Source organism: Ziziphus jujuba, chromosome 9 (genome assembly GCF_031755915.1).
Source record: "Ziziphus jujuba cultivar Dongzao chromosome 9, ASM3175591v1".
NCBI lineage: Eukaryota > Viridiplantae > Streptophyta > Magnoliopsida > Rosales > Rhamnaceae > Ziziphus > Ziziphus jujuba.
Genome location: NC_083387.1, coordinates 29,048,454 through 29,074,907, shown reverse-complemented (window position 1 = coordinate 29,074,907; position 26,454 = coordinate 29,048,454). Strand labels below are relative to the sequence as shown.

General features: G+C 33.7%; 1 protein-coding gene and 1 pseudogene across 24 annotated transcripts; both read right to left on the bottom strand.

Annotated features, from left to right (window-relative positions):
- Window positions 1-1,769: 1,769 nt before the first annotated feature.
- LOC107435791 (uncharacterized) lies at window positions 1,770-12,614 on the bottom strand. 24 transcript variants are annotated; one of them, XM_048461885.2, is made up of 7 exons: window positions 10,481-12,580; window positions 10,114-10,249; window positions 9,588-9,614; window positions 9,078-9,141; window positions 8,834-8,944; window positions 8,212-8,360; window positions 1,770-1,887 (listed from the first exon to the last, which is right to left on the bottom strand). In XM_048461885.2, the coding sequence occupies exons 2-6, from the start codon at window positions 10,149-10,151 to the stop codon at window positions 8,277-8,279; spliced, it is 324 nt and encodes a 107-aa protein (XP_048317842.2). In that variant the 5' UTR covers window positions 10,152-10,249; window positions 10,481-12,580; the 3' UTR covers window positions 1,770-1,887; window positions 8,212-8,276. The 24 variants fall into 24 exon arrangements, 7 of the variants coding, with proteins under 7 accessions (XP_048317842.2, XP_060667475.1, XP_048317843.2 ...); XM_060811492.1 differs by lacking the exons at window positions 10,114-10,249; window positions 10,481-12,580 and adding an exon at window positions 9,715-10,102; XM_048461886.2 differs by lacking the exon at window positions 1,770-1,887 and having other exon boundaries at window positions 8,161-8,360; window positions 9,058-9,141; window positions 10,481-12,600.
- A 1,881-nt stretch (window positions 12,615-14,495) lies between these two features.
- On the bottom strand, window positions 14,496-21,711 carry LOC107405059 (DNA replication licensing factor MCM3-like; annotated as a pseudogene).
- Window positions 21,712-26,454: the final 4,743 nt, after the last annotated feature.

The following is a 26,454-nucleotide window of genomic DNA, read 5'->3' as shown; positions in this document are numbered from 1 at the left end:
AGTACACAATGTGTATTGACATGGCATTTGAGCTGGTATACATAGCCAATTACATTATAACATGTGTACTATTAATTACATATCATATTAAAGAATCCAAATAGGCAGCTGCATAGTTTAACGCCTTCGATTTTTTTCCCCTTCTCCATAAGACACCTTAAATCTATCTTCTACATTAGTAGTCTAATTCCAGATCTAATCTCTAACAAGTTTTATGGATTTTTTAAATTTTTTATTCCCATTTGTCTTTGAAGAGACCAATAAACCAATAAATGAGCTGATCATTTTTTAATTTTTGTTTGGAAAATATGAGGGATTTGACTTTAACAATCAAATATACGGCTCCATTAATGACAGTCAAAGACTCAACATCCCCACTGCAAATTTGCAGAACACCTTCATCATTCATTGATGGGATTCCAAAATACATTTTTCATGATTGCCTCCACACAAACAATCTTGTTTCCATTGTTTCTCGGTCAATATATCTTGTTATTTTAATGGCATAATTTATTAGATGGATTTCACATATATTAGAGAACCATCCACAAAGTTGAGAAAAAGCTATTGGTGCTGGAGACGATGATCCATGTCCAAGAGAAAGTGTATAGCCTTTTTATTTTATTTTTTAATTTTTTTGGCGAATAAGACGAAGTGTATAGCAGAACAAAGAAGAAGACGGAAAAAAGGAAGTGCCAACTGACGGAGTGAAAGATTAATGCTGATTTGGATTTTTTTTTTCTCTAATATACCTAATAATATATGTGGCATTTTGTAAATGGTTATGTGTACCAAATCAGCAAATACACCATGTGTATTGAAAAATTCCTCACTGTATAGTTACCAAAAAAAAAAAAAAAAATCATTCAGAGTGAATTTTCTGTTTTTTTTTTTTTAAATCCATTTTGATTTATGTATGTTGGAAAAAATAATATGACCAAAAAACTAGAGTGACACATTGCACTAAACATGTAACACAGGATATTAAAGTAGCAAAAAGCAATAGTTGCATCAAAAAGATAAAAATAAAGAAGAAGGGGAGAAAATAGAAATTAAAAGAGAAGAAAAAATGAATATAAAGGGAAAAAAGAAAAAAATAATTTAGAGGAAAACAAAAAGATAAAAAAAATTAATTAATTAATTAAAAATAAGAAAAATGAAAGAAACACTACAAGAAATTTGCCTTTTACTCACAAAATAAAATTGTCGGCAAAAGTATAAAATTCATCGCTAAAAAATTTACCAACGAAAATAAATTTGTCGGCAGCTTCGTCGCCTATGCCTCCTCTGCAATTGTAAATACCGACAAATTTTCACTTTTCCCCGGAAAAACCTTTTGCTTACAAAAATTTAATTTTCTCACTAAAGACTATTTCCAACAAATTCAAAATTGTCGGTAAAACATTTTGGCGACAAAATGTGGCATCAGAAAAACTATTTTTCATATTGGTGAAAATTTAATTAGCGACGAAATAATTTTGTCAACAATAAATAATTTGCCGTCAAATATAAAATTTGTCGGCAATACATCTTTTAGCGACAAAAATAATTTGGTCGGCAAAGAATTTTCCATATTTTTTTAAAAATTTTGCAAATAATTTTTTAAAATTTTATTTTCCTGTGATATTTTTTAGTCATTTTTACTAACACAAATATTATAAAAATATTCATATTGTATAAAAATAATTAAACAAAAAAGATACTTCATACTATTAATAGTAAAAAAGAACATGCATATTACTAAAATTTTATATCTACTACAATAAAATAAAAATAAAAATGTCAACAAGCAACTAATTGCATATGGATTTACTTTACACCATACACAATCAATTTCTCCTAGAATAACTACAATACACTGTTCTTTGAGAAACTGAATTACATATTGATGTGATTCCGCCCGAGCCCGCTCCACTGATAACCCGCTGGGGTGCTGACTCGACACAGATGAAGACTAGGCCAATCACAAGAGCTCAAATTAAGAGATTTAAGGACAACCTGGGAGTATTTATACAGGGGGTAATCAATCTCAACAGAGCTTGTCCATACTTGAAGATACAAAGCCTATTCTAAGCATCCAAGTGGTGGAAGCCGATACGGACCCGGGTGACGATTTTGGTACATTTTTGGAGTCCGGGAAGCATGAAATGGTTCTAATGATTTACGGGTTCAATACATATGCCTAAGAGGTCATGGAATCAAGTTAAAGCAGCCTCAAATGCAATCAAAAAAGGCTTGTACGGACAGCATCAACAATTTGGCCGAATTTGCTGTATTGCTTGCTGGCTTTACTGTATTTTACTGTATTAGCCTTTTCTTATTTTTCCAAGCATGGGCAACGTGTGGGACTTCATATTCAGCTTATTTGGCATCCTAAAAAGCATCTAGAATCTGATTTGAAGCTCAAAGAGGTCAAAGATTGATCAAATTCAACTTGATAAAAAAGCTAGCATTTTTAGTTTCCTAATTTGTTTTTACCTTTTGTTTTAGGAAACTACCATTACTTTTTGGCTTTTATTTATTTATTTTCTGGAAAAATAACTTTAGGAAGGTTTTTATTTTATTCTTTCCATTGTAAATTAATCAATTCCTAATTTAATATAAAGAAATTAATTAATCAAACTTAGATTAGGAAAGAAAGTATAGTTTCGGCCAACTAGGTTTCTTTATGTGTGGTGGCCAGTTTTCTTTATGTTCTAGGGTTTTATTTCGTGGCTTTGTAGCCTATTTAAAGGCTTATTTTTCAATAAGAATATAACTTTGATTTGATTGAGAAAATACTTGTGAGATTAATTATCACTTTGTTTTTTGAGAACACCTAAAACACCATTAGAGAATTGGTTATTTTAGCTTGACTTATCAATAGGTTTTCCATCCCCTATTGTGGCGTCTACATTATATCAAGATTTCTAACCACAGGTTGGTTAGAGGTTGAGGTCCATTCCATTAGAACTTGAACTTAATTAAAGATCCGGGCTAATATAATACGGGTTTAGGAGCAGGTCGTCCTAGGTTCGTATCATTTGGTATCAGAGCTAAGTTTTGTTCAGGTTTGATCTATCCTTATTTGTTTTACTTGTTTTGTGTTATTCTGCAATTTTAGCATTAGGTTAAGGTTGCATCCATCCCATACACGTTCTGCATCTTAAATAAAAAAAAAAAAAATTCATTCCTAGTTGAATTAGGTTTCCTAGTTTTATCGTATTTTTGCTTCTTAGTTTGTTGGTTGTTCTTCATCATTGTTCTTGTTAATTTTTGTTTTTGTTGATTTTTCTTTGCTATTTTAGTCTTAAATATTTGCATTCATATATTCAAAAAAAAAAAAAAAAAAAAAGAGTTTGCGGCAACATCTAAAAAAAAAAAAAAAAAACTGCACATTTGTGTTTATTTGGAGATCACGGGTTTGGTGTTTGTTTTGGAGTTGGAATTGCAATTTTGGTAATTATTCTTGCTACTGCAGTTGTTTATGTTCTGTGAGTGAAAAAAAAAAAAAGAAGAAGAGGTAAAGCCGAATAAAAAAAAAAAAGAAAAAAGAAAAAAAAAATTTCGGTTTGCTGGAGTTTGATTTGTTTGCTGGAAATTTGTTGGAGCTGCTGGTTTTTTGATTATTTATTCAATATTTGGGTTGTTGGAAAATTATTTTTGCTGCTGGATATTTAGATTTTGGGTGCTTAAATTATTTGGATTAAAATTAGTTAAAAGAATTGATACAAAACTTGAATTACAAAGAACAACAACCAACAACTTTTCTATATTTTTGTTGTTTTTGATTCTTGTTCGTATTTGAATTTCTTTTTCTGGAATTTTATTCTTGAACTCATAATCTACTACCATCTGGTGCAGTTTTCAAAAATTCCAACGTTTTCCCATTATTTTGTGTTTTCTTGTCTAGAAAGCCGAAAAATTAGGATTTGTTGGATTCTTTCGGCATTGCCTACTTTTTGCTTACTGTTTGTTGATAAGTTTAATTAAAACATACTAGTAATCTAATTGCTGTTTTGTGGGTGTTTTAATTAGAACTTTGAGATAATTCATTGAGTGGAAAAAGGCAAGAGTGTGTGAGCTTAAAAGAGGGTAGAAGTCGAAACTAGTGTGCAAGCACGAGTGTCGAGACCTTGTTTGAGTGAAACACGTGAGGGAGTGAATATTGTGAGGATTTATTTTATTTTTACAGTATTTTACTAACATGGCAGATTCTAGAATAAGAAGAGGAGATCCACCCTTGAGGATCAATGAGGAAGAGTCCGTAGCATTCCATGGCGATGCCCGAGCTACCGGGAGTGGAGACCAAGTGGACATGAGAGCTGTTTTGGAATCAATACAGCGGGTTAGTGCTCAAGTTGAGCATGTGAATCAAAGAGTGGGAAGACTAAAAGCCTCGTAACGAATGCCGAATACAAGAAATAGGCAAGAATTCCATAGAGGGCGAGGCCAAGGACGAGGAGGTCGCGAGAGACCGAGAGAGGAATTTGATGAGGAGCCATTCGATGGAGACTTTGAGGAATGTACGGACGAAACCTTTGCTGTCCAAGAGAGAGTTGGCCATGGAAGATATAGGAGGGAAGAAACAGATGACAATCTTAGCAATATCAAGATCAACATCCCACCATTCATGGGAAAAAGTGACCCCGAAGCATATTTGGAGTGGGAAGAAAAGATGGAGATGATATTTGACCGCCATAATTATTCGGAGGCTAAGAAGGTGAAATTGGTAGCAATGGAGTTTGGACATTATGCACTCCAATGGTGGACCAATGAGCAAAACACCCGAAGGAGAGTTGGTGATGACTTGATTACTACATGGCGACAAATGAAAGGAGCCATGAGGAAGCGATTCGTACCATCACACTATCATAGGTTGCTGCATCAAAGACTTCAATCTTTATCTCAACGACATGAATCCGTGGAGGATTATTACAAGGAGATGGAGATGCTTATGATGAGATTGAACTTGAATGAAGATAGGGAAGCAACCATGGCAAGGTTTCTTGGTGGTTTGAATCGTGAAATAGCCAATCAACTAGAATTGCAACAATATGTGGAATTGGAGGAGATGTTGCATGTGACTATTAAATTAGAGCATCAATTCAAGAGGAGGGGTGTAAGATCATGGTTTGGAGGTGTTTCCAACAGTGGAAGGTCCAATTCAAGTGGCTGGAGGAACAATCCCATCTATGAAAGCAAGCCAAAGCCGAAAGTCGAAGAAGAACGTTCAAACTGGCCAAGGAGACTAGAACCAAATCTGTACAAGCACCAAAGAATGAGGTAAAATTAGATCCTAAACCTTCTAGAACTCATGATGTTGTGTGTTTTAAGTGCCAGGGAGGAGGACACATTGATAGCCAATGCCCGAATAGAAGAATCATGGTGTTAAAGGGCAATGACGAGCTAGAATCGGAAAGTAAAGAAAGTGAGGATGAAGCCAAGCAAGAGGAGGAGGACTTGGAGGATGAACCCGAAACTTTGCAAGCATCCAATGCTGAATTAAACTTGCTTTCTAGGAGAGTACTTGCTGCATACAAAGATGAGGATGAAATTCAAAGAGAGAACATCTTCCATACCCGATGTGAAATTCAAGATAAAATTTGTAGTATGATTATTGATAGGAGAAGTTGTACAAATGTAATTAGTAACATTGTAGTTGATAAATTAGGCTTAATAACTATTAAACATCCAGAACCTTATAGATTACAATAGCTTAATGATAGTGGTGAAATAAAAGTGAATAAACAAGCCAAAGTAAAATTTAATATAGGTAGATATGAGGATGTAGTTTTATGTGATATTGTACCCATGATTGCTGGACATATACTATTAGGTAGACCATGGCAATTTGATAAAGATGCTACTCATTTTGGTCGAGAAAATAGTATTGTTTTCAGGTTTAAATGGAAGAAGGTCAAGCTGGAACCATTATCTCCTAAAGAGGTTTACAAAGACCAATTACAAATGCAACAAAGGAGAGAAGCTGAAAAGCTCAAGGAAAAAACAAGTATGGCACCAACGGCTTCACCATCCTTTCAAGAAGGTAAGAATGAGGTTGCTGATCAAGGTAAGGTTTCTAAGACTCATATTGAGTGGAAAGATCAAAGAAAAACTGAAAGAGAGGGGAAAGAAAGTGGCAAACCCGAGAGCTTGGAGAAGGAAGGGAAATCCAAAGGTTTGCGCCAATCTGAGAGAGAAAAAGAAAAAGAAAGAAAACAAAGGTCAAATAGCAACTTTTATTTGAGTTTAGGGGATATTAATAAGGTTATTGAGTGTAAGAAACCTTTGCTGGTCATGATTTATAAAGAAAATTATTTTAATGATTAAACTAACTTTGAAGAACTTGAATTACCAAGTTCAATGATTTCTCTTTTGAAGGAATTTGGAGATGTCTTCCCAAATGAAATTCCAAGTGGACTACCATCCAATCAAGAAGGAAAAGGTGAGCTTGCTGTCCAAGGTAAGTCTTCTAATACTCAAGTTGTGTGGAAAAATTTTAATAAAACCAAGAGTGAAAATTTTGGTGCAAAAGCCGAGAGTGAGGAAGGTGAGATGGCCGTGAGTGAGAAAGGAAAAGGAAGACAAGAAAGGAAAAATATAAATTTTTATCTTAGCTTTGGTGATGTTAATAAGGTAATTATGAATAAGAAATCATTAATGACCATGAATTTTAAAGATACTTATTTAAAGATGTCTTTATTGCATAGAACTTTATCTGCATTGTTGAGAGCTTTACTTAGTGGCAATTTGAAAATTTGGAAAATATTGTTTGCTAACTTTAAAAAGTGTAATTTTTACCATAATGAGCATGTATTTCTAGATTTTGTTGTAATAGTGTTTGACCCAGGAGAATTGGTTTGGTTGCACTTACGAAAGAAAAGGTTTCCTAATCAAAGAAAGTCAAAGCTCATGCCGCCTATGGATGGACCTTTTCAAGTTTTGGAGCCGAATAACAAGAATGCGTACAAGCTTGATTTACCGGGTGAGTATAACATGAGTGCTGCATTTAATGTTGCTGATTTAACTCCTTTTGCTGCAGGTGATGATCTTGATTTGAGGACAAATCCTTTTCAAGAGGAGGGGAATGATGTGATTCCGCTCGAGCCAGCTCCACCGATAACCCGTTGGGGTGCTGACTCGACACGGATGAAGACTAGGCCAATCACAAGAGCTCAAATTAAGAGATTTAAGGACAACCTGGGAGTATTTATTCAGGGGGTAATCAATCTCAATAGAGCTTGTCCATACTTGAAGATACAAAGCCTATTCTAAGCATCCAAGTGGTGGAAGCCGATACAGACCCGGATGACGGTTTTGGTACATTTTTGGAGTCCGGGAAGCATGAAATGGTTCCAATGATTTATGGGTTCAATACATATGCCTAAGAGGTCATGGAATCAAGTTAAAGCAGCCTCAAATGCTATCAAAAAGGGCTTGTACGGACAGCATCAACAATTTGGCCGAATTTGCTGTATTGCTTGCTGGCTTTACTGTGTTTTACTGTATTAGCCTTTTCTTATTTTCCAAGCATGGGCAATGTGTGGGACTTCATATTCAGCTTATTTGGCATCCTAAAAAGCATCTAGAAGCTGATTTGAAGCTCAAAGAGGTCAAAAATTGATCAAATTCAACTTGATAAAAAAGCTAGCATTTTTAGTTTTCTAATTTGTTTTTACTTTTTGTTTTAGAAAACTACCATTACTTTTTGGCTTTTATTTATTTATTTTCTGAACAAATAACTTTAGGAAGGTTTTTATTTTATTCTTTCCATTATAAATTAATTAATTCCTAATTTAATATAAAGGAATTAATTAATCAAACTTAGATTAGGAAATGAAGTATAGTTTCGGCCAACTAGGTTTCTTTATGTGTGGTGGCCGGTTTTCTTTATGTTCTAGGGTTTTATTTCGTGGCTTTGTAGCCTATTTAAAGGCTTATTTTTCAATAAGAATATAACTTTGATTTGATTGAGAAAATACTTGTGAGATTAATTATCTCTTTGTTCTTTGAGAACAACTAAAACACCATTAGAGAATTGGTTGTTTTAGCTTGACTTATCAATAGATTTTCCATCCCCTATTATGGCGTCTACATTATACCAAGGTTTCTAACCACAGGTTGGTTAGGGGTTGAGGTCCATTCCATTAGAACTTGAACTTAATTAAAGATCCGGGCTAATATAATACGAGTTTAGGAGCAGATCGTCCTAGATTCGTATCACATATTTATCCAAAATTTATTGATTATGAGAATATTAGTTTCAGAATTTTGAGTCAAGTAGGTAAAGGAATTTACATTGTTTGTCTATGGAATGTCACAGGACATTTAAGACCAACACCTTTGGCCGCACTAGCAACAAGGTTCAGCTCTTTAGCCTGCAAAATTTAGAATATAATATAATCAATAACTCTCATTGTCAATACCACCAAATCCAGGTATTATATAATTCTTCATAGGCAAAGTTTGTCTGAGCATAACACCTATTAGATTTTTTTCACTCCATCTACTTGGTGACCCACTAGATAGGTGCTACTTCCTAATAATGGAAGGCCAAGCTAGAAGGAGTTTAAAGCAGTCACTTTTTTAGTTTTTTTTTTGTCTTTGATTTTTCTTTTTTTTTCTACATGTCATGTCGATATTTTTCTATATCAATTATGGAAATTAGTAATAGAATAGTCAATAAAATATTATGATCAGTTTGAGGTGGACAATGCTCAAAAAAAGAGGTCGAAGGACTAAATTGAAATTCATGACAAAGTTGAAAAAAACATACTTGACAAGTGCCAAAAGAATTGCATTGAACAGTTCAAAACTTGCATAAAATATTTTAAAGTTTGCTAAAAGTTACCTTTCCATGGTTGAGAACCGAACCATTTCCTGCTACACCACAATATACTGTGCTCTTGCCCATAGAAAGTAATAGTGGTTTGCAGCCAAATAAGCTTCTCAGGCCACCAACCTGCATACATATTGCAGTTTTTTTTTTTTTTTTTTAACCATAAGTTGAGTACTACCAAGACAACATAAATTGAATAAAATACTTTAATTTTGAAAGGATCAGGAGCATCAAACCATGAAAGTGAGTGTCCCACCTTCTGCAGTAAGCACACATCCAAACACTGGAGCATCCAGCATTTTCGGGGTCTCCCAATGTATCTTTATCACACATTTTTTATCACGTTTTAGACAAATTATCTGACATAACAAGCCCAAATATGCAGTAAAGCATAACAAATAGCATTTCTAATCAAATTAACATTCTTTTACTTTTCTACATTAGCTGGATCCTTCTAATCAAACAAAAACAGATATAGATTGCTAACACAAACATAACTTTGTTTCTTGAATCCTTTTTCTTCTTCATAACAGAAACCACTTAACAAAAACATAGTTCAAATATGCAATGTTAACAAAACTACTCACACTAGCAAACTTTAATTAAACAAGACTTATAGAAAGATGAAAAACAGAACAACACCAACAGAAACCACTTGACAACCAAAAAACAAAAAAAAAAAAGAATCAGCACCTACAGAAATAGGTATAACAACAAAACAAAAAAAAAAAAAAATAGAAAGATGAAAAAACAGAACAAAACCAACCTGCAGAATGGCAACAACGACCAGCACCTGCAGGGAAAAAACAAGAAAGAAAATCAAAGAGAAATTCGAAGAGAAATTCAAAGAGAACTGCTAATTTGCTTCAGCTTTTGAAGATGCAGAGAGCTACATGAATATCTTGGTAGTTTTCCTAATAGACAGGGAATGGAATGTCAAAAAAAGAAAATTGCACCAAAGACAATGCAAAACCATCCCCGCAAAGCAATCCAAAGAAAAGGAAGAGTAAAGCAAAGAAACTACAACGAAATGTGCAGGCCAAAAAACATGAAAAATGAGATGGAAAAAACTGGGAAAGTCATGCAAAGAGAACTTTTTCCTAATGTCAAAGTACAATCCTTCACGCAAGCATTTAAGAAAGCAGAAAATTTAATATTTTTTGTCTTTTTCCTCATTTACCATTCACTTATTCACATAAACAAACAACGCACAAATTGAAAAATAAGAAAAAGAAAACGATGGCACAGAGAGAGACACAGAGAGAGAGAGAGAGAGAGAGAGAGAGAGTCACTCCTCGTTTCTTGTTTCAATGTCCCGCTGAGCCCGCATGACTGATCATTCACTGCCAGTGCATTCTTCATTCATTTATCACTTCACCAATTTTCAAATTCAATATTTTCCACATGCTGTTCCCAAGTCTACATTGTCTGGTATAACCAAGTAAAACTTTTAAGTCAATGTTTTACAGAAATTAAGAAAATGTAGAAGGAAAAAACGAACACTGGTTGCAAGCATCAGATTACCAAATCCTCTCACTTGCAAGGCTAAAGTAAGATAACCGCGAGAGAATATAAAGCTACATAAAATTATATTAAAATTATATGACATGTCCACAATGTACATGAATTTTTTATTTTCCCAGATATTAGGAATCTGACCTGATAATTCATTGTTGGAGATAACCAAGTTCATCAATCCGGTTATATTTCCAATGGACAAGGGTATGCTTCCACTCAAAGAGTTGTAAGAGACATCTAAATCTGTTAGCAAAGGCATTGCTTCACCAATGCTGGGAGAAATTGGCCCCGAAAACTTATTGTCCCAAGATACAACTCGGTAACGTTTGATGACCAAAGTGGAAGAGGACCCTGAAATCTGTTTGTAGTCAATTTGGCAGTGCTCTCTTTGTTGAATCTGAATGAGTTTGGCACCCTGCCACTTAGTTGATTATAAGCTATGTCAAGTCTATCAAGCTGCAAATTCAAATTCAGAAACTAGTTTGGTATGGTGTCTGAAATCATTGCATTGTTGAGTACCATAGGACAGATCACTTTGATTCTTAAGCCATGTAGGAAATTTGGGACCTACTCGGCTTGATCTGATGAGGAGGTAGGTGACTTTAAAAGGAGTTATCCAATCAGAGCTAATGTCAAAGACCAAAGAAATATTTGGGGATGCTTTATCCATTGTCAACTCCTTCAAGCTTGAAAGATTAGCGAGATGAGTTTCAGTTATGACCCCTTCCCACATGTTCTCTGAGATGTCTAATACAGTCAGCTTTGAGAGCTGTCCAAGACTCTTTGGGATACCAGTCAGTTTATTATTGGATAATGAAATTTGTTCCAAAGCTGACAAGTTTCCAATTGAGCCTGGAAGTGAGCCTTGAAATAAGTTATATGGCATTTGAAAGTGCCTTAAACTCTTTAGATATCCTAAAGAGTTCGGTAGATTTCCAGCTCATTGTACCCCAAATTCAATGTCTCTAATTTGCTTCTGGAGCACGTGGACAAAGTATCAAAAACATTAGTTATTTCACCTGTAATTTTATTTTGTGAAAGCTTCAGACTCTGCAAATTGCATAACTTTCCCCATTTTTTTGACAGCTGACCCTCAATGGAATTCAGTGAAAAGTCATGGTTTTCAAGAGAAGCCAAATTAGCAATTTTATCTGGAAGTGGCCCATATAAGTTGTTGGAGTTAAGGTCAAGGTAAACTAGGCGTTTGAGATTGAACAACCAGTCTGGTATTGCAGAGTTGAATCCATTGTTTGAGAGATCAAGCACCATAAGAGAGGTGAAATTAAGAGAAGGAAGAGTGAAAGGAAGGTTGGAAAGTTGACAGAAGGGAAAGTGCAATTCCAGGAGTGATGGAAGTCTGTTAACAATTTGGAGCCAATGTGTTGCAGACATGGACATGTCCCAACCTCCTAAATGAAGGTATTTTAAAGAAGAAAGACCGGAAAGCCAGTAGAGGCTACTTTTGGTTAACTCAAACTGATCAACGTTATTGAGATCAAGATATGTCATTCTCGATAGGTTTCCAAGACTTGGTGGAATAGTTCCACCAAAAGATGCACCAGAAAGATTGAGATATCTCAAACTCTGTAATGATCCAATGAAAGAGGGAGTTTGGGAACCTCCAAAATCATTCATGCTCAAGTCCAAGTGATTTAGATATTTCAAAACTAGCAGAGATGGATCAATCTTACCACTCAAAGTTTGCACTGTTCCATCACCATCCAAACTTTCTGAGTAGGGGCAGCGAAGATTGAGCTCGACCACATGTCCAGTTCTGTTGTTGCAACTTACTCCCTCCCATCTACAACAATTATCTCCCACCCATGATGAAAGCCTGCCAGAAGGATCTGTTAGGCCTTCCTTGAACTTGACAACCGCTTTCTTCTCAGCATCTATTCATGCTACATCAAGGTCACCAATGCAGAAACTGAGTTTGGTGAGAAACAGAATTCCACACAGAAATATGAAGAAAGACTTTCCGTTAATGAAAGTGCTGATGTGTTTCATGGTTGCCAAACAAGGATGCAAATTAGGCTTTTTTTTTAATTTTTTTTTGGCTGTAAGGCAAAATGAATAATATGGAAAATTGTAACTGATGTTGCTATATAGTTATAAAAAATCGATCATGATCTGGTTTTGCAGCTGTTTGGGAATCAGACTCAGGGCTTAATAGGCTTACAATAATTTTAAAGTGTATTTCTGCATATTCGGTTTAGATTGTAATGTCTTTGTTCCCTTTTAATGTAGTAATCAAACTCTTCCCCTCTTGTATTCGGCAAGGTGTGAAAATTGTAGAAAATAATGTCATATTAATGTAGTACACATGGAAATTAGGAACATTTAAGAGGAATATTGACTCAATGTCTCTTTCTGGTCTTTTGTTGGAAATTCCATTTTGGTTTTCCAAATTGTATATGGACTTTTCATTTCAGACCTTCAGCAAATAGTTTGTTTATTTACTAGTCTAATTTTCAACGAAATATGTCTGAAAGTATTCTTTTCCAAAATGATTATTATTATTTTTTAACCCAAATCCTTCAACCACAGGTTCTACTTCTTTCTTTTTTTTCCTGAATGATGTACAAGGAAATATTACAAAATGGTACTGCTTTAATCAAGGTGCTATTCTGGAATGGTACTGCTGCTTCTTATGCATAAGGTTGACCAAGCCTATATATATATATATATGCATATGCAGTATCTAATAAGTTATCATACTTAACAATACGAATATTTAATAATTCTGAATGGCCTATATTGTGTATTTCATCTTTCTGCTTTCAGAAAAAATCTGCACACAATTTAAAAAAAACACAAAAATAAAAAATTAACTTGTTATAACCTTAATTATCGCCTGGGATGAGTGACTTGCAGTTAATGATAATATTATTTAATTTCTTTTGGAGGAACATGGTTATTTAATCTGAAGCCTACAAATGCAGAGAAAATTGTATGTTGAGAGGTTGGGTAACGTCTCTGGACTGGGGTCAGTGAAAGGTATAGAGATATTCCTTGCATTTTCCAATTGATCCTTAAAGCGTGCAAGACACATTTACATAAAATATTTTAAAGTTTGCTATTTTATCTCTTGATGTTATTTTTTTCTTCTTCTTTTTCATATTGGAGATGGAGATTTGAACTTACGGTAGAAAAACAATTGGGCTATGCTACTTGATGTTTGAAAAATTTTCTTTTATTTTTACCGAACTTTCATATGTTCTTTTTTTTTTTTTTTTTTTTGGTTCCTTTTAGAACTCTTTTTATTTATTTATTTATTTATTATTATTATTATTATCATAATTGGTTTACTTTCTTATTCTTGCGATGACTCGCAGTCAATAAGGAGGAAGACTTTCTAAAAAGATTTTTTGATACGAGGTGTAACGAATTTTAGAGATTCAGATTAATGTAAAAAACGTGATTTGATGTTAGAGCATAGATAGGACTAAAACTTTTCCAAAATTGATATATATGGGCCCAGTACTTTTCTGTTTTTTGTTTTTGTTTGAGGATGCCTAGTACAAGAATTTCTTTTTAATTGCATTATTTAATTGTAGTAATCCATTATTTAATTGCATGTAACTTTTCAAAAATTTAGTCAGGCATGATGCAATAGAGATAAATATTACAAGTTTAAAGGGGAAGAATATTATTAGTTTTGCAACATGACAACTCAATGGCCTTGGATATGTAGTAAAGTTTTAATAAATAATCCAAAACTGGGTACTTAACTACTTCTATAATGTTTTGGGCTATTGATTTCTTAATGCTAAAGCATATTTTTATTTCCCCTTGATAACATTGATTTTATTTGGCTTTTCTCTCCGTTTTGTTTTTTGCATTTTTCTTTTCTTTTTTTTTTAACTTTTTAATTTTTTAATTTTTTCTTTTTTTGTAAATTTGTAATCTAGCGAAGATTTGCAGTCAATGAAGAAGAGTTTTTGTATTTCCACTTTAAGAAGTTGCTTTGATTTGAATATTAGAAAAATTGACCTGACCTAAAATTTCTAAAGTTAAATGGACCAAATACGAGACTTTTTCTTTCTTTCTTGGTGGGATCCCGAAGACTTGTGAATGGGACACCACACAAACAATCCAAAATTTTCCCACCGCAAAATTGACTTTTGTGTCCCTAAGGGGAGACCCTAAATGAAAAGACCAAAAAATAAAATATAAAATATAAAAATCACCAAATAGTTTAACAAATAACATAATCTTATCGGAAAATAAAAAGGAAAAATTTCATAACAAACGATTTTATTCCCATTCGTTCAACTAATTTTATGTATTAAGCAGCAAAACGTTTAATTACTTGACCTAGACGTATTTCTGTTTGTTTTTCTTTGATATTCTTCAAATCTTATGGCTGAAAAACACCAATACGCCAATATTGTATGCTTAAGCTTCATACAAACTTGACGCATTTCTGAAGTTGCTTTGACTTGAGGTGTGTAATGAATATTAGAAAAATAGACATGGCCTAAAATTTCTGAAGTTAATGGACCAGATACGGGACTTTTTCTTTCTTTCTTGTTGGGATCCCAATACAAGACTTGAGAATGCAACACCACACGAGCAATCCAAAATTTTCCTACCGACATTGACTCCCTACCCTACATGAAAAGACCAAAAATAAAATATAAAATATAAATATAAAAATCACCAAATAGTTTAACAAATAACATAATAACAAAAAGAAAAAAAAGGGAATTTCATAACAAACGATTTTATTCCCATTCATTTAACTAATTTTATGTATTGAGTAGCAAAAGATCAAACGTTATGTTTATTTACTTGACCTAGACGTATTTCTGTTTGTTTTCCTTTGAGATTCTTCAAATCTTATGGCTGAAAAACCCCAATACCCCAATATTGTATGTTTTATGTTCTTGATGCTTGTCGTACAAGCCATAGAAAAGTGTAAGCACATCCAACCGAGGATTTAAGAGACTATTTGTTCGTTTGACTTCATTTGGTTCACGCTAAATTTTATGGAAATACATTATTATTATTATTATTTTAAGGTGTTTGGTTAATTTTTGTGTAAAATCAACCAAAATATATCCATTTTATGACAATTTTCTTACGTTCTTATAATCATTTGCAATGCATTAAATATAAATAAAATAGTATAGTTATGCATGCCAAACGAGTCTTAAAATGTATATGACTTCTGCAAAGCATGCAGAGGATAATATTTAGTCTGTCAATCTTTACCACATCAAAAACAGTAAGAAAGTTTATGAATACTTTGATACCTACAGCGCATGCAAATTTCTGTCAAACTGAAAAGACAAAGGTAAACAGAGAAAGATGCAAAAATGTGGTATGCAACAGTTTTCCTCAAAGAGTTCAGTTTAGCAACAAATGCATCTAAGCCATGTCTGGATCACAATGAAAAGTTTATACAACTTAAGATACATCTACCAGATTTAGCCATTGCAGATGGGCATTCATACAGGTAATCATATGCATCTTTTCATTATTTACCATAACTATGTTATCACGTTGCATCATCTGAAAAGAGAAAAATTCCAGTTAAGTTACCAATAAAATACAAAAGTACTACCTAACAGCATACCCAAGCTCAAGAATATAAGCAAGAAAACAAAAGAAACACAATTATTTTATCTGAAAACTTCAAGACTAGAAGAGCCACTAAAATTCATTTATTGCATTTATCAAATAAGCAACACAACTTTACCTCCAATAGGCTTGTTATCTCTGTTCTTGAGAAGCATTTATAGAGTTGACATCCTTCTCTATATCCTCAATAGAAAATCCATTCCAAGCGATTCAAACGCATATGCAGACCAAATAAATATTTAAATGCTTTAATTCTGCAAGACAAAAGGACATGAGAAATTAAGACTAACAGTAGATATTGATAACTCTCAAGTAAAGTACCAAAAGAAAGGGGAAAAAAAAAAAATCTGCTAGTTTCTTGATTGTATGAACCTTTCTGAAGAAATAGCAGAAGCAGATTGGACAGCAAGATCATCTATTTGCATGGCAGTGGCTGTCAAAATAACAACAGCAAAGCAAAATCCTAGAGTAAGAATCAACACTGTTAAACTAACAACAGCAAAGCAAAATCCTAGAGTAAGAATCAACACTGTTAAACTAACAACAGCAAAGCAAAATCCTAGAGTAAGAATCAACAAAAAGTTGTAAAATTTTGAACATGCTAAAAAAGCTGAGAAGGAAAAGATGAGTGAATGTATAAAAGATCATGTGCTGTCAGGTTAAAATCAGGTGAAACTCATCTGCAGTTTTGCTAACTAGAAGGTTGAGGGTTAAAATAACAACAGCAGAGATAGCTGAGTTTTATGAAAAATTAATTAATTACTGGCTAGGAAGTTCCATATGATGTCAACACAATTTGATTAGCTTTACAAGCAACAACAATTTAAAAAAAAAAAAAAGAGCTTATGAAGCTCAAACAGATGCTTTCAATTGCATGTTGCTATCTTAATATTTCCCCTGTTTTTCCAAACAGGGGTCTAGAGTGGGGGACACATCTCCACTTAAAAGTTTTTGGGGGACACGTCTCCACTTAAAAGTTTTTCATTTCCTCTCTTTATCTAGAGGGACTACATAATCAGTTCGTATGAAGACAAGTTCTTTATTCAATCTTGAGGAATTAGGAGAATAAAAGTCACCATGTTGGGGTGCTAGTTTGCTTAAGAAAATAGTAGAAAAGCGTTTGCAAGATAAAGAAACAGTGACACATATGATGTGCAACACAAACATAGTTACCACCATAGCAATGTCTCCAGCAATACAGATAGGCAGTTTCTAATAATATACATTGCTTCCTACTTACTCTTCTATACTAGCTGTACCACTTTCAGATCTACGATTTTCACTTGGATGACTTCTGTTCTGCAATTGCTCTCTTTCGTTCTTTCTTGCTTGTGCTTCTTTATCTCAGTAAGGTCTTCATATATGTATATATATATATTGCAAAGTTTAGAACTTTCATAGCAGCCTTAACATCAGATTTTGAAACCTATACAGGAAAATTAAACATCCACCAGAAAATATGTGCCAACATGAATACAAATGAAATGGTAAGCAGGTGGAAAGGGCATGACCATGATCCATACAAACATAATTTATATACGTATAGAAGTGAAGATTTACCTCTCTTCTCAGTTTCAATTTAGCATGAGCAGTTGAGAGGCGTATGATGGTTTCTTAGATTAAGTGTTCCTCCAGTCTACAGAAAAGCAAGCATCATATCAGATGATATGGAGAATTGATCACTGTATTAATAGCGCCCAAAAAATTTTCTGGCTGATGATTAAATGCTACCTTCGCATTTGAACTGGAAGCTCTGAGGTCTGCAGATGCTGATGCAATCTCTTAGGATGCCTACAGACAAAAAACAAAAAAAAAAAAAAAAAAAAAAAAAAAAAACAAAAAAGAATGTTAAGACTTGGTCCTGGAAATACAGTACACTAGGCACAGCCATGGAAAAAAAGGCTGTAAGACTGTTAGTTTAGACTCGGTTACAGATTAAAAAAAAAAATTAAAGAAAAGAAAATTTGAAAACAATATATAGAAAAATTGTGATCCCATGGAGGAAAAATTACAGGTTAAGGCAAAGAACAATGTAATCAGATAATCAAACAAATAAATGAACATTAGCAAATCAGCACCTTGTCAGTCACATCAGGCTGAATTGTCTGTTTTGCATAATGAATGTAGTGTCTGAGTTCTTAAGGTTGAGCATATAATCTCTTTCTGTTCTCTTACTTTTGCCAAATACAGATGAATAAACAACAGCTTCACATTCTCTTCCATATTTAGAGCCCCAATTAGGTTTTGCCTCACCAATATAAAAACCAATATAAAAAAATGAAATTTTTTTTCTTTTAAAGAACGAAAAGAAAAAAATAAAAAAATAAAAAAAAAGGCCTAGCTAACCAACCTCCATCAGTTGCAGATTGATATCCATGCATTAACAAAACATGTTGTGATATTTGACGGTCAATATCAGGATCCATTTGATCCAATACAATAAATAGAAAATCAAACGAGAAAGCAATGAGTCTGGAAGTCCAATATTCTTTGTTGTTGTCAATGAACGATCATACTGTTCAAAATACACATCAAGAAATCTAAATAAACAAAATAAAGCAACCAAAGCATCGAACTGAAAGCATTTAGTGTTAGTTCAGAACAGCACACTATGATATTAATAACCATTTAACTATGCCACTTACAGTTCCATAAGTAGGATTTGCAGTAGCCACCATACTACACCAAGCATTAAGTGATGCATGGATAACAGCTTTTGGTATGGTTACAGTCTGCTGCTCCATAGCTTCATGGATTGGGACACAATCTGGATCATTCATCTTGTCAAATTCTCGATGCACACAACACCACAATCTGCAAGAACCATTGCACCTGCTTCTAGCCTTCTTTCTCCTGATTGCTGATAGATTTGTAATTTGTCAGACAATATCATAAAGCTGAAACTCCTATAGCCTGCAGGTGAGGCACGTACCTGTTTCTAGATCTGAAGTAAAAGCAGCTGTCCAACCAACACCAGAAGAACCTCGACCGGTGGTTGATATTGCCAAGGGAGCAATATTCATAATTGCTCTTGGAAGTTGACACTTGGCAACAGAAGGATCACCAACCATCATTATGTTAATGTCACTAACAGAACAAAATAGGGTTACTCAAATCGTTGTTCTAATGACACAACAATTGGGAATGTCTTTAAGGAAAAAGTTTATCTTATGCAGGACATTGGGAATGACTTGGCTTTTAAGGAAAGTATAAAGAGAAAGCAGGGAGGCTTGTAAGAGCCATCAAGAAGGGGATGATGGTTTGATCAATTCAATGTGGATCAATAACAACAAATGCCAATACCAAAAGGAAAAAGATGGAGACATCATAACTCACCCTCGTAAATGGGTGCCATTCTTTAGGTTCTTTTCCACTCCAACAAGCATTAATAGTATCAATGCTTTCATTATCCATGAGTGCCCACCTATGGAAGGCGCAAGTGAATTACCGAGCACATCAAATGCATCATCTCTCTTAACAAAACTCTCCATTTTCTTTCAGTCACCATCTGTCCAATTTGCAGTAATTGCCTCATTTTTGAGTCGATATTGTTAGCTATGAGAACAATCCTGCATGACAATTTTTACTAAATTCAGCATTTAAAATGGAAAACATCATAGTATAAGAGGATTCACCCGTAAATACCATAATGGATCTACAAGATTGAAACTACCTAAAAATTCTATTCACAATGCCTTTGCTTTTCCCTGGAAGAGCTTTGTAAATCCCGACAATAGCTACACGGTCACCAGGTTTGCACTCATCAACCAGGTCATCTTCAACTATGACATCCAACCAGGTCATCTTCAACTATGACATCCACCGTTTGTGGAAGCTGACCAGGAAGCAGAATTCTCTAGTACTTTCTTGCATTGATAAGGTTTGATGATTTTTGTACATGCAAAAACCCATATTCAGTAACCAATTAGTTGCCATTTTCATCCTGAAATGGTATTATTTTTTCTTCATGATAATACTTATACAATAATAGTATAAAAGTTAGGGGGGGAAAAAACAAGAAAAAAAAGAAAAAAAAAAAAAACTGAAATTAACCTTTTGGGATATATGGTTCCTGTGGGTAAACCCATATTGGATGTAGGATGGAATCAAGCTAGAAAAGACAGAGAACATAAAGGAAACAGAAAGATTTCATGTCTTACCAGAAAACCAGCACTAATAAAAAAGTCCAAGAAAAAAAGGGCAAGGGAAGCCCATCAAAGTTGGATCTTGGGGCAGGGGTGGGGAAAACGCGGAAATGAGTTCATGCCACGACGATCTATAGCAGATTTGCAAGCTAGTGGATGCTCTAGCCTTTTTTACAAGGACTCCCTTACTTTTTACAAATGTCACGGTATTCACGAGTGAGTAAGTTTCCAGTGGTAGGACAGAAGCGAACACCTTTAACAACTTTTGGCCTTACAAGAGAATCAATAATTTTCACTTAAACCAAATTAGTTCCTGGCATAAGAAAATCAACGAAATATTGCCGAAATAAACTCCTGTGATGAGGCGATAATCAAGCAATCATGCACTCAAGTAGAAATGTAAATTTGGCTGATAAAATTTATAAACACAAGCAATGAAACAAGGTGGCATGGATATTGATCCAATTTGCTTTTATAATATGGGCACTAATTAATATATAATGGAAAAATATTTCTCTCTAGATAATGCAGTTCTATCAACTTATTAAAGTAGATCATGTAAACTAGATTATTCTAATTGTCCAAGAAGTAAAAAAAAAAAAATCAAGTGGCCTATAGAAATGCAAATTACTGTAATATCTATAGAAATGCAAATTACTATAATTCCAACTCATTCACCATGCCCATTTATGAAAGTATAGGAAAAAAAGCCAGAGCGTTGTGAAATTTTTTCAACTCAAGGAAACTATCAACATTATATTGATGCATATTTTTTAAAACAAAAATAACCAGAACAAATATCAATTTTTTTTTTTAAATAATAATAAAAATAAACAGAAAACCATATGAGAGAGAATATATATATATACATTTGGTGACGATGCCCTGGACTTGTACCATTGAGCTATGAACTCCGAGAGCAAATCTGCAGAAGTAACACAATGACGAGCAAAAAGGTTTTAAAAAATCCCACAAGAAATTGCTTTCCCTTCTTCAAGTAATTTAGAGTTGTAATCGAATTCGCCTTAGCCATTTCCAAAGCCACTTCTTTAACCGCATCACAAAATGACTGCATGTACTCGCTTGGATTCTTAACAATCCTATATAAAATAAAATAACTAAATTAAATTAAAATTGAACAGGGCTTTGAAATGAAATACAGAGGAGGCATATACATTTATATACATGTAAGAGATAACTAAAACCTCGGGCCTAAGCCTTGGAAAGCGTAGAGATCGGACATTTTGACAATGAGCCGTCGGCGCTTGTGATCGATCATGTCCTTGATCTTATTCTTTTACACCTTTTCATTTTCAGAGTCACAGATTCAGAGTGCGTGATTATGAGAGTGTGTATTGTGTGTGAGACAGAAACAGAGACGCAGATTCAGAGTTTAGGAAACACATACAGTTTCTTCAAGGAATCTGATGAGGTCTTGCTTGTGAATTGCCATAACTTCTTCGCTGATATCCATTGTCGTTCACAGAGAGAGAGAGAGAGAGAACTACGGGAAATAACCACACTGAGAGAGCAGAGAGAGACAGAGGCAAAGCGATTTGTTTTTTTATGGCCACAAAGTTGGGGATATTTGCTTTTCCTCGTTAGCTAAGCCTCAATTGGCAAGCGATAACCAAAAAGTAGTAAAAGTCAAACCTCATTTGATTACATTATTCTTAAACTTGATTGACTCCGAAAGAAAGAAAGAAAGAAAGAAAGAAAAAAGAATTAGTAATAATAAAAGAAACTGAGATAATTGATTAGTTAAAGCTTGCATTATTCTTAAAGTAGGAAAAAGGATTATATATATATATATATCTACACGTGAAAGAATATGATGCAGTATACAGATTCACACCAAAACCGATGTTTTTTTAAAAGAAACAAAAGTTTTGTTTGTGTATATATATACAGCAAAACTATTTTTTTTAAAAAAGAAGTATCGATTTTGATATAGATCCACATGCAGAAATACTACACTATAGAATTTCTATATATATATATATATTTATATTTAAATAAAAAAATAGGAGGAGTAGTGCAACTTTAAGGTTTAAAGTTCATATTTTTTTAAGAATTCAAAATGTATATAGTAATTATGATGGGAAAATTACACTTTAATACATTTTATATTTGCTATTTCTTGTTTAGTGGTCAGTGAAATTTTTTTAACATCCGATGTCTGTAAGTTTAAAAAACTTAACACTTTAGTCCAAATATATGTCATTCTACATAACCCCGCTAAAAATGGTTATGTGCTACACAGGTGACATACATTATCCCTCAAATTTGAGTTTTCTTTTTTTTTTTTTCAATTTTGTCTTTTCTTTTTTCCAATTAAAAACCAAAATACTTGCTATAAAATTTGTTATTTAGATCTACATATACAATTAATTGCTTATTTCCAAATCCACAAAAGTTGTATATATCTCAATATTTCACCCTTTCTATAACATCATTAATTTTCTTTTATTTGGTATATAATTCTAATTCCTAATACCTTTCATTTTATTTGATATTTCTAATTTGATTAAAAATTTGTTAATAACCAAAGAAAAAAATTAACCCCATATAGATATAGTCAATCTCTCATACCGAAATTCCGGACAAATTTTGTCTGGGATTACATGTAGGCCTCCCGAACAAAAATTGATTGAATTTAGGAGTTGCTTGTTACACAAGCAAAGCTTTCATGGTATATTTACTTTATAGCATAGATCATTAATTACAACGTATATATACATAATGCAAACTATTATCAATAAAAAATGCAAGCTAAAGTGTGATGAGAGCTGAGAATAACAATGACTTGTTTTCCAAGTCACCCCCGTTCGTTTCTACGTGCAACCATTCCATGAAAAAATAAAATGTATTATTCACTCTTTAAACAAAACGAAACTATGCACCTCTCCAAAGATTTCTTAAGAATAAGAGTACCAAGAACCCATAATAAAGCCCAGCGCAATGCTTGATGAATAGAACTTCTATCCACATTAAAGAACATACTAGCTGCATTACATTGTGCGTAATCCTATATTAAAATATATAAACATATATTAACTCACTACACTGATAATTTATATTTGATTTACCCTTATCAAACTTACAATAAAACCTTGACACTACAACCCACAACTCCCTAAATACCGTTAATGAATTAAACAGTAAAGGAATAATTTTTAGAACCCCCAACTTTACATCGTGAATTCAATGTTAGTGTTCTAACTCGAAGAAGATTCGAACTAGAAGAGAATTTGACTCAATGAAGCCAACTTGTTAATTTGGGGTTAGGATTCGAAGGTTGGGTTCTTCTTCCAGTGTTTTAAACTTTTCAAGGTATTCTCATGTCTTTTACCTTTCCAGTCAATCTGTCTACTGGTATTGTTCGGTATTAAAAGAAGTTTAATGTTAACTGTTGACGGAGGGAGTGAATGACTGAAGCTTATATAATGGAATTCCGAGATTTGATTAATTTATGATTATTTTGGAAGATTAATATAAATTATAATTATAATATTTTGTAAGTGCATAGCGTGTTTAAGTGGGGGTGGGGGAATGCACTGTTAATCACATATTGCTAAATTATATTCTTAGGTTTTACTAATTCAAAGAAATTCATAAATAATTAAGCCAAATGGGATGTGTCTCTTTTATTTTTTACTTTCGGATGCCATCAATTAAGAAAATGGATTAATGAAATTAGCAGTCTCATTCCATGAACGTTTTCATTCTTAAAGCCAAAAAAAGACAGTCAACATTGGTGTGCATTTCCTTAGCATGTGATCTCTTTCCATCAATTCGTAACAACATCATCTTCCAAGAAAATTAATGATATGAAAATGTAGACCTTATTATCATGGAACTTTAAAAAAGAAAAATCATACACAAGAATATGCTCTTTTACAGGTGGGAAATGGAAGAAAGATACGGCACTTGTACTAATTTAGGAACCCAGATGTTGTCGTAGCATATCTAATAATTTCTTCTTCTTCATCTTTTTTTCAAATACTTAAGCTGTTTAAGATATTTTATTCATGGGTATTGCTGGAATACTAAAACTTTCTAACAGCTATTACAATACCCAAAAAAAGGAAAAAAAAAAAAAATCAAAATTGCTAAAATATTATTCATTAAACATGCACCTATAACTTAACAACCATGGATAAGGATATACCGTTCACTCTTTCAACAATGCAAAAGTAAGCATCTCTCCAGGACTGGTTGACAATCAAGGAGCCAAAAACACCCCAGAATCCCAGAACGAAACCTAAAGCCCTGCTGATCAAGAAGTCTAGCTTCTCAAACCTGTCTCCAGCTACCATCAGTACCATCTCTGTCTTCCTCCTCTATTATTGGAGTACTATTTGTGCAGCTGTCCTGACAATCAATTTTCGAACACCATCCAGAAAGGTAGACATTGCCTTTATAGATAGATGGGGTCATCAAAGTTTGAAATTGGTTAGCAGTTGGGATTTTTCCAGACAAGTTATTATATGAGAGGTTCAAATGATTCATAAATGTTAAAGGTGGCATGCTGACTGGAATTGGACCCAAGTGTTGGTTTCTTGAGAGATCAAGCGTTTCTGGCACTTTCAAGTTGTCTCATTTGGGATCTTCCCTGTCAATGATTTATCCATAAATTCAAAGTGCCGAGGCCTTCAAGGGTGGAGCTTCCCCGATAAGTTGTTGTTAGGGAGGTCAAGTCAAGGCTATTAAAAATACCTATCATTGGTTAACAGTAAGATAATATAGTTATGCGTTGTTTGAACTGGAGAAGAGCTTACCTCTCAGCCTCCACACAGCCTCCATTTTCAATAAATGCATGGCAGAAACAGAGTTCAGTAAGGCACAAAATTTGATATAGAATTACAAGTGAAAGAAGTTGAATGGAAACAGTATTGCTATGCTCCGTGTTTGTGATCATGGAAACATTCAAAATGGTTGGATGACACTCATTTGTTTATACATATGTTGAGTAAGAAATCTAACAAAACCAATTTAGAAAGTTGTCCAATAGTTTCTGGGATGACACTCATTTGATTATCCCTGGTTTTCAACATTCAACATATGGTTGGATGTCTGCAGCCAATGTGGAAGACTTAGATTTTGGAAGCTGATAAATGTTGTAAAAGGTGCATATATGGTTAGATGAGGAATATGGATATGGCTTAAAATTTTAAAAATTAATAAAATATATATATATATATATATATATAATATTGATTTAGTGTGACATTACTTATATTCAGATGTCTAAATGAAAGTTTCAATTTAATATAAAAGTCACAAATTAAATGAGAAAATGTTCAAATGTGTAAACGAAAAATGCAAGATAAAGCAGAGCTTGTCGGGACAAGTTATTTTCTAGCTGCAAACTTTATTATACTTAATATAGTAACTTACAAATACTAGAAAACTTCTGCTAAAAGTCGTTTGATGAAATATGTAATCTGGCAAGTTAATACTATTTCCGATTCAATCTGGTTCTCCTTCTGCCTACAAAATACTCTTTCACAATGTCAAGAAAGTGAAATCAGGCATCTCTCCAAGACCTCCTGATGATCAAAGTGCGCCAAACACCCCATAATCCAACAAAGAAACCCAAAATCATACTGATGACGAATCCTAGCTGCTCAATTATTGGATCACCAACATCATCATCTTCCTCTGCCTTTTCCCCGGGAGGAGCATCCACAATGCAGTCAGTTTCAAAAGCTTCCAAGGGGCCAACATTGCCTTGATAGATTGATGGGTCTTCAAGGTCTGAAATTGGTTGCTGGTTGGAATTTTCCCTGACAAATTATTGTATGAAAGATTCAAATGATTCAGAAATGTTAAAGGAGGCATGCTAAGTGGAATTGACCCAAAAAGTATGTTTCTTGAGAGATCAGGAGTTTCTAGGCTTTTCGAGTTGCCAATGTCTGCTGGGATGAGCCTCTCAAATGATTCCTCGATAAATTCAAAACCACCAATTTTATGAGGCTTGTTAGCTGCGCCGGAATCTACCCTGATAAGTTATTGTTAGAAATATAAAGGCTGTTAACAATTGATATAGTGGAGTACATATATTCCATCATTCTTCCTTTTGCCACTCTGTTGAAACTTCCATTGACTAATGCAGTATCACAATTTGCAAGCTCAGATATCATACCACTCAGATTGCCAATGCAATAAGGAATATGACCTGACAGAGTATTGTAAGAGAGATCCAATATATGAAGATTGGAAAGGCTGCAGAACGTTGAAGGAATGTCTCCAGTGAAGAAGTTGGACCCCATGCGTATATCAATAAATTTGGCATGGTTTCTCCTATCCATGATGGACGTTTCCCAAAAAATTTGTTATCACTAAAATCAAGACTAGCAAGATTGTACAATTTTTCAAAGA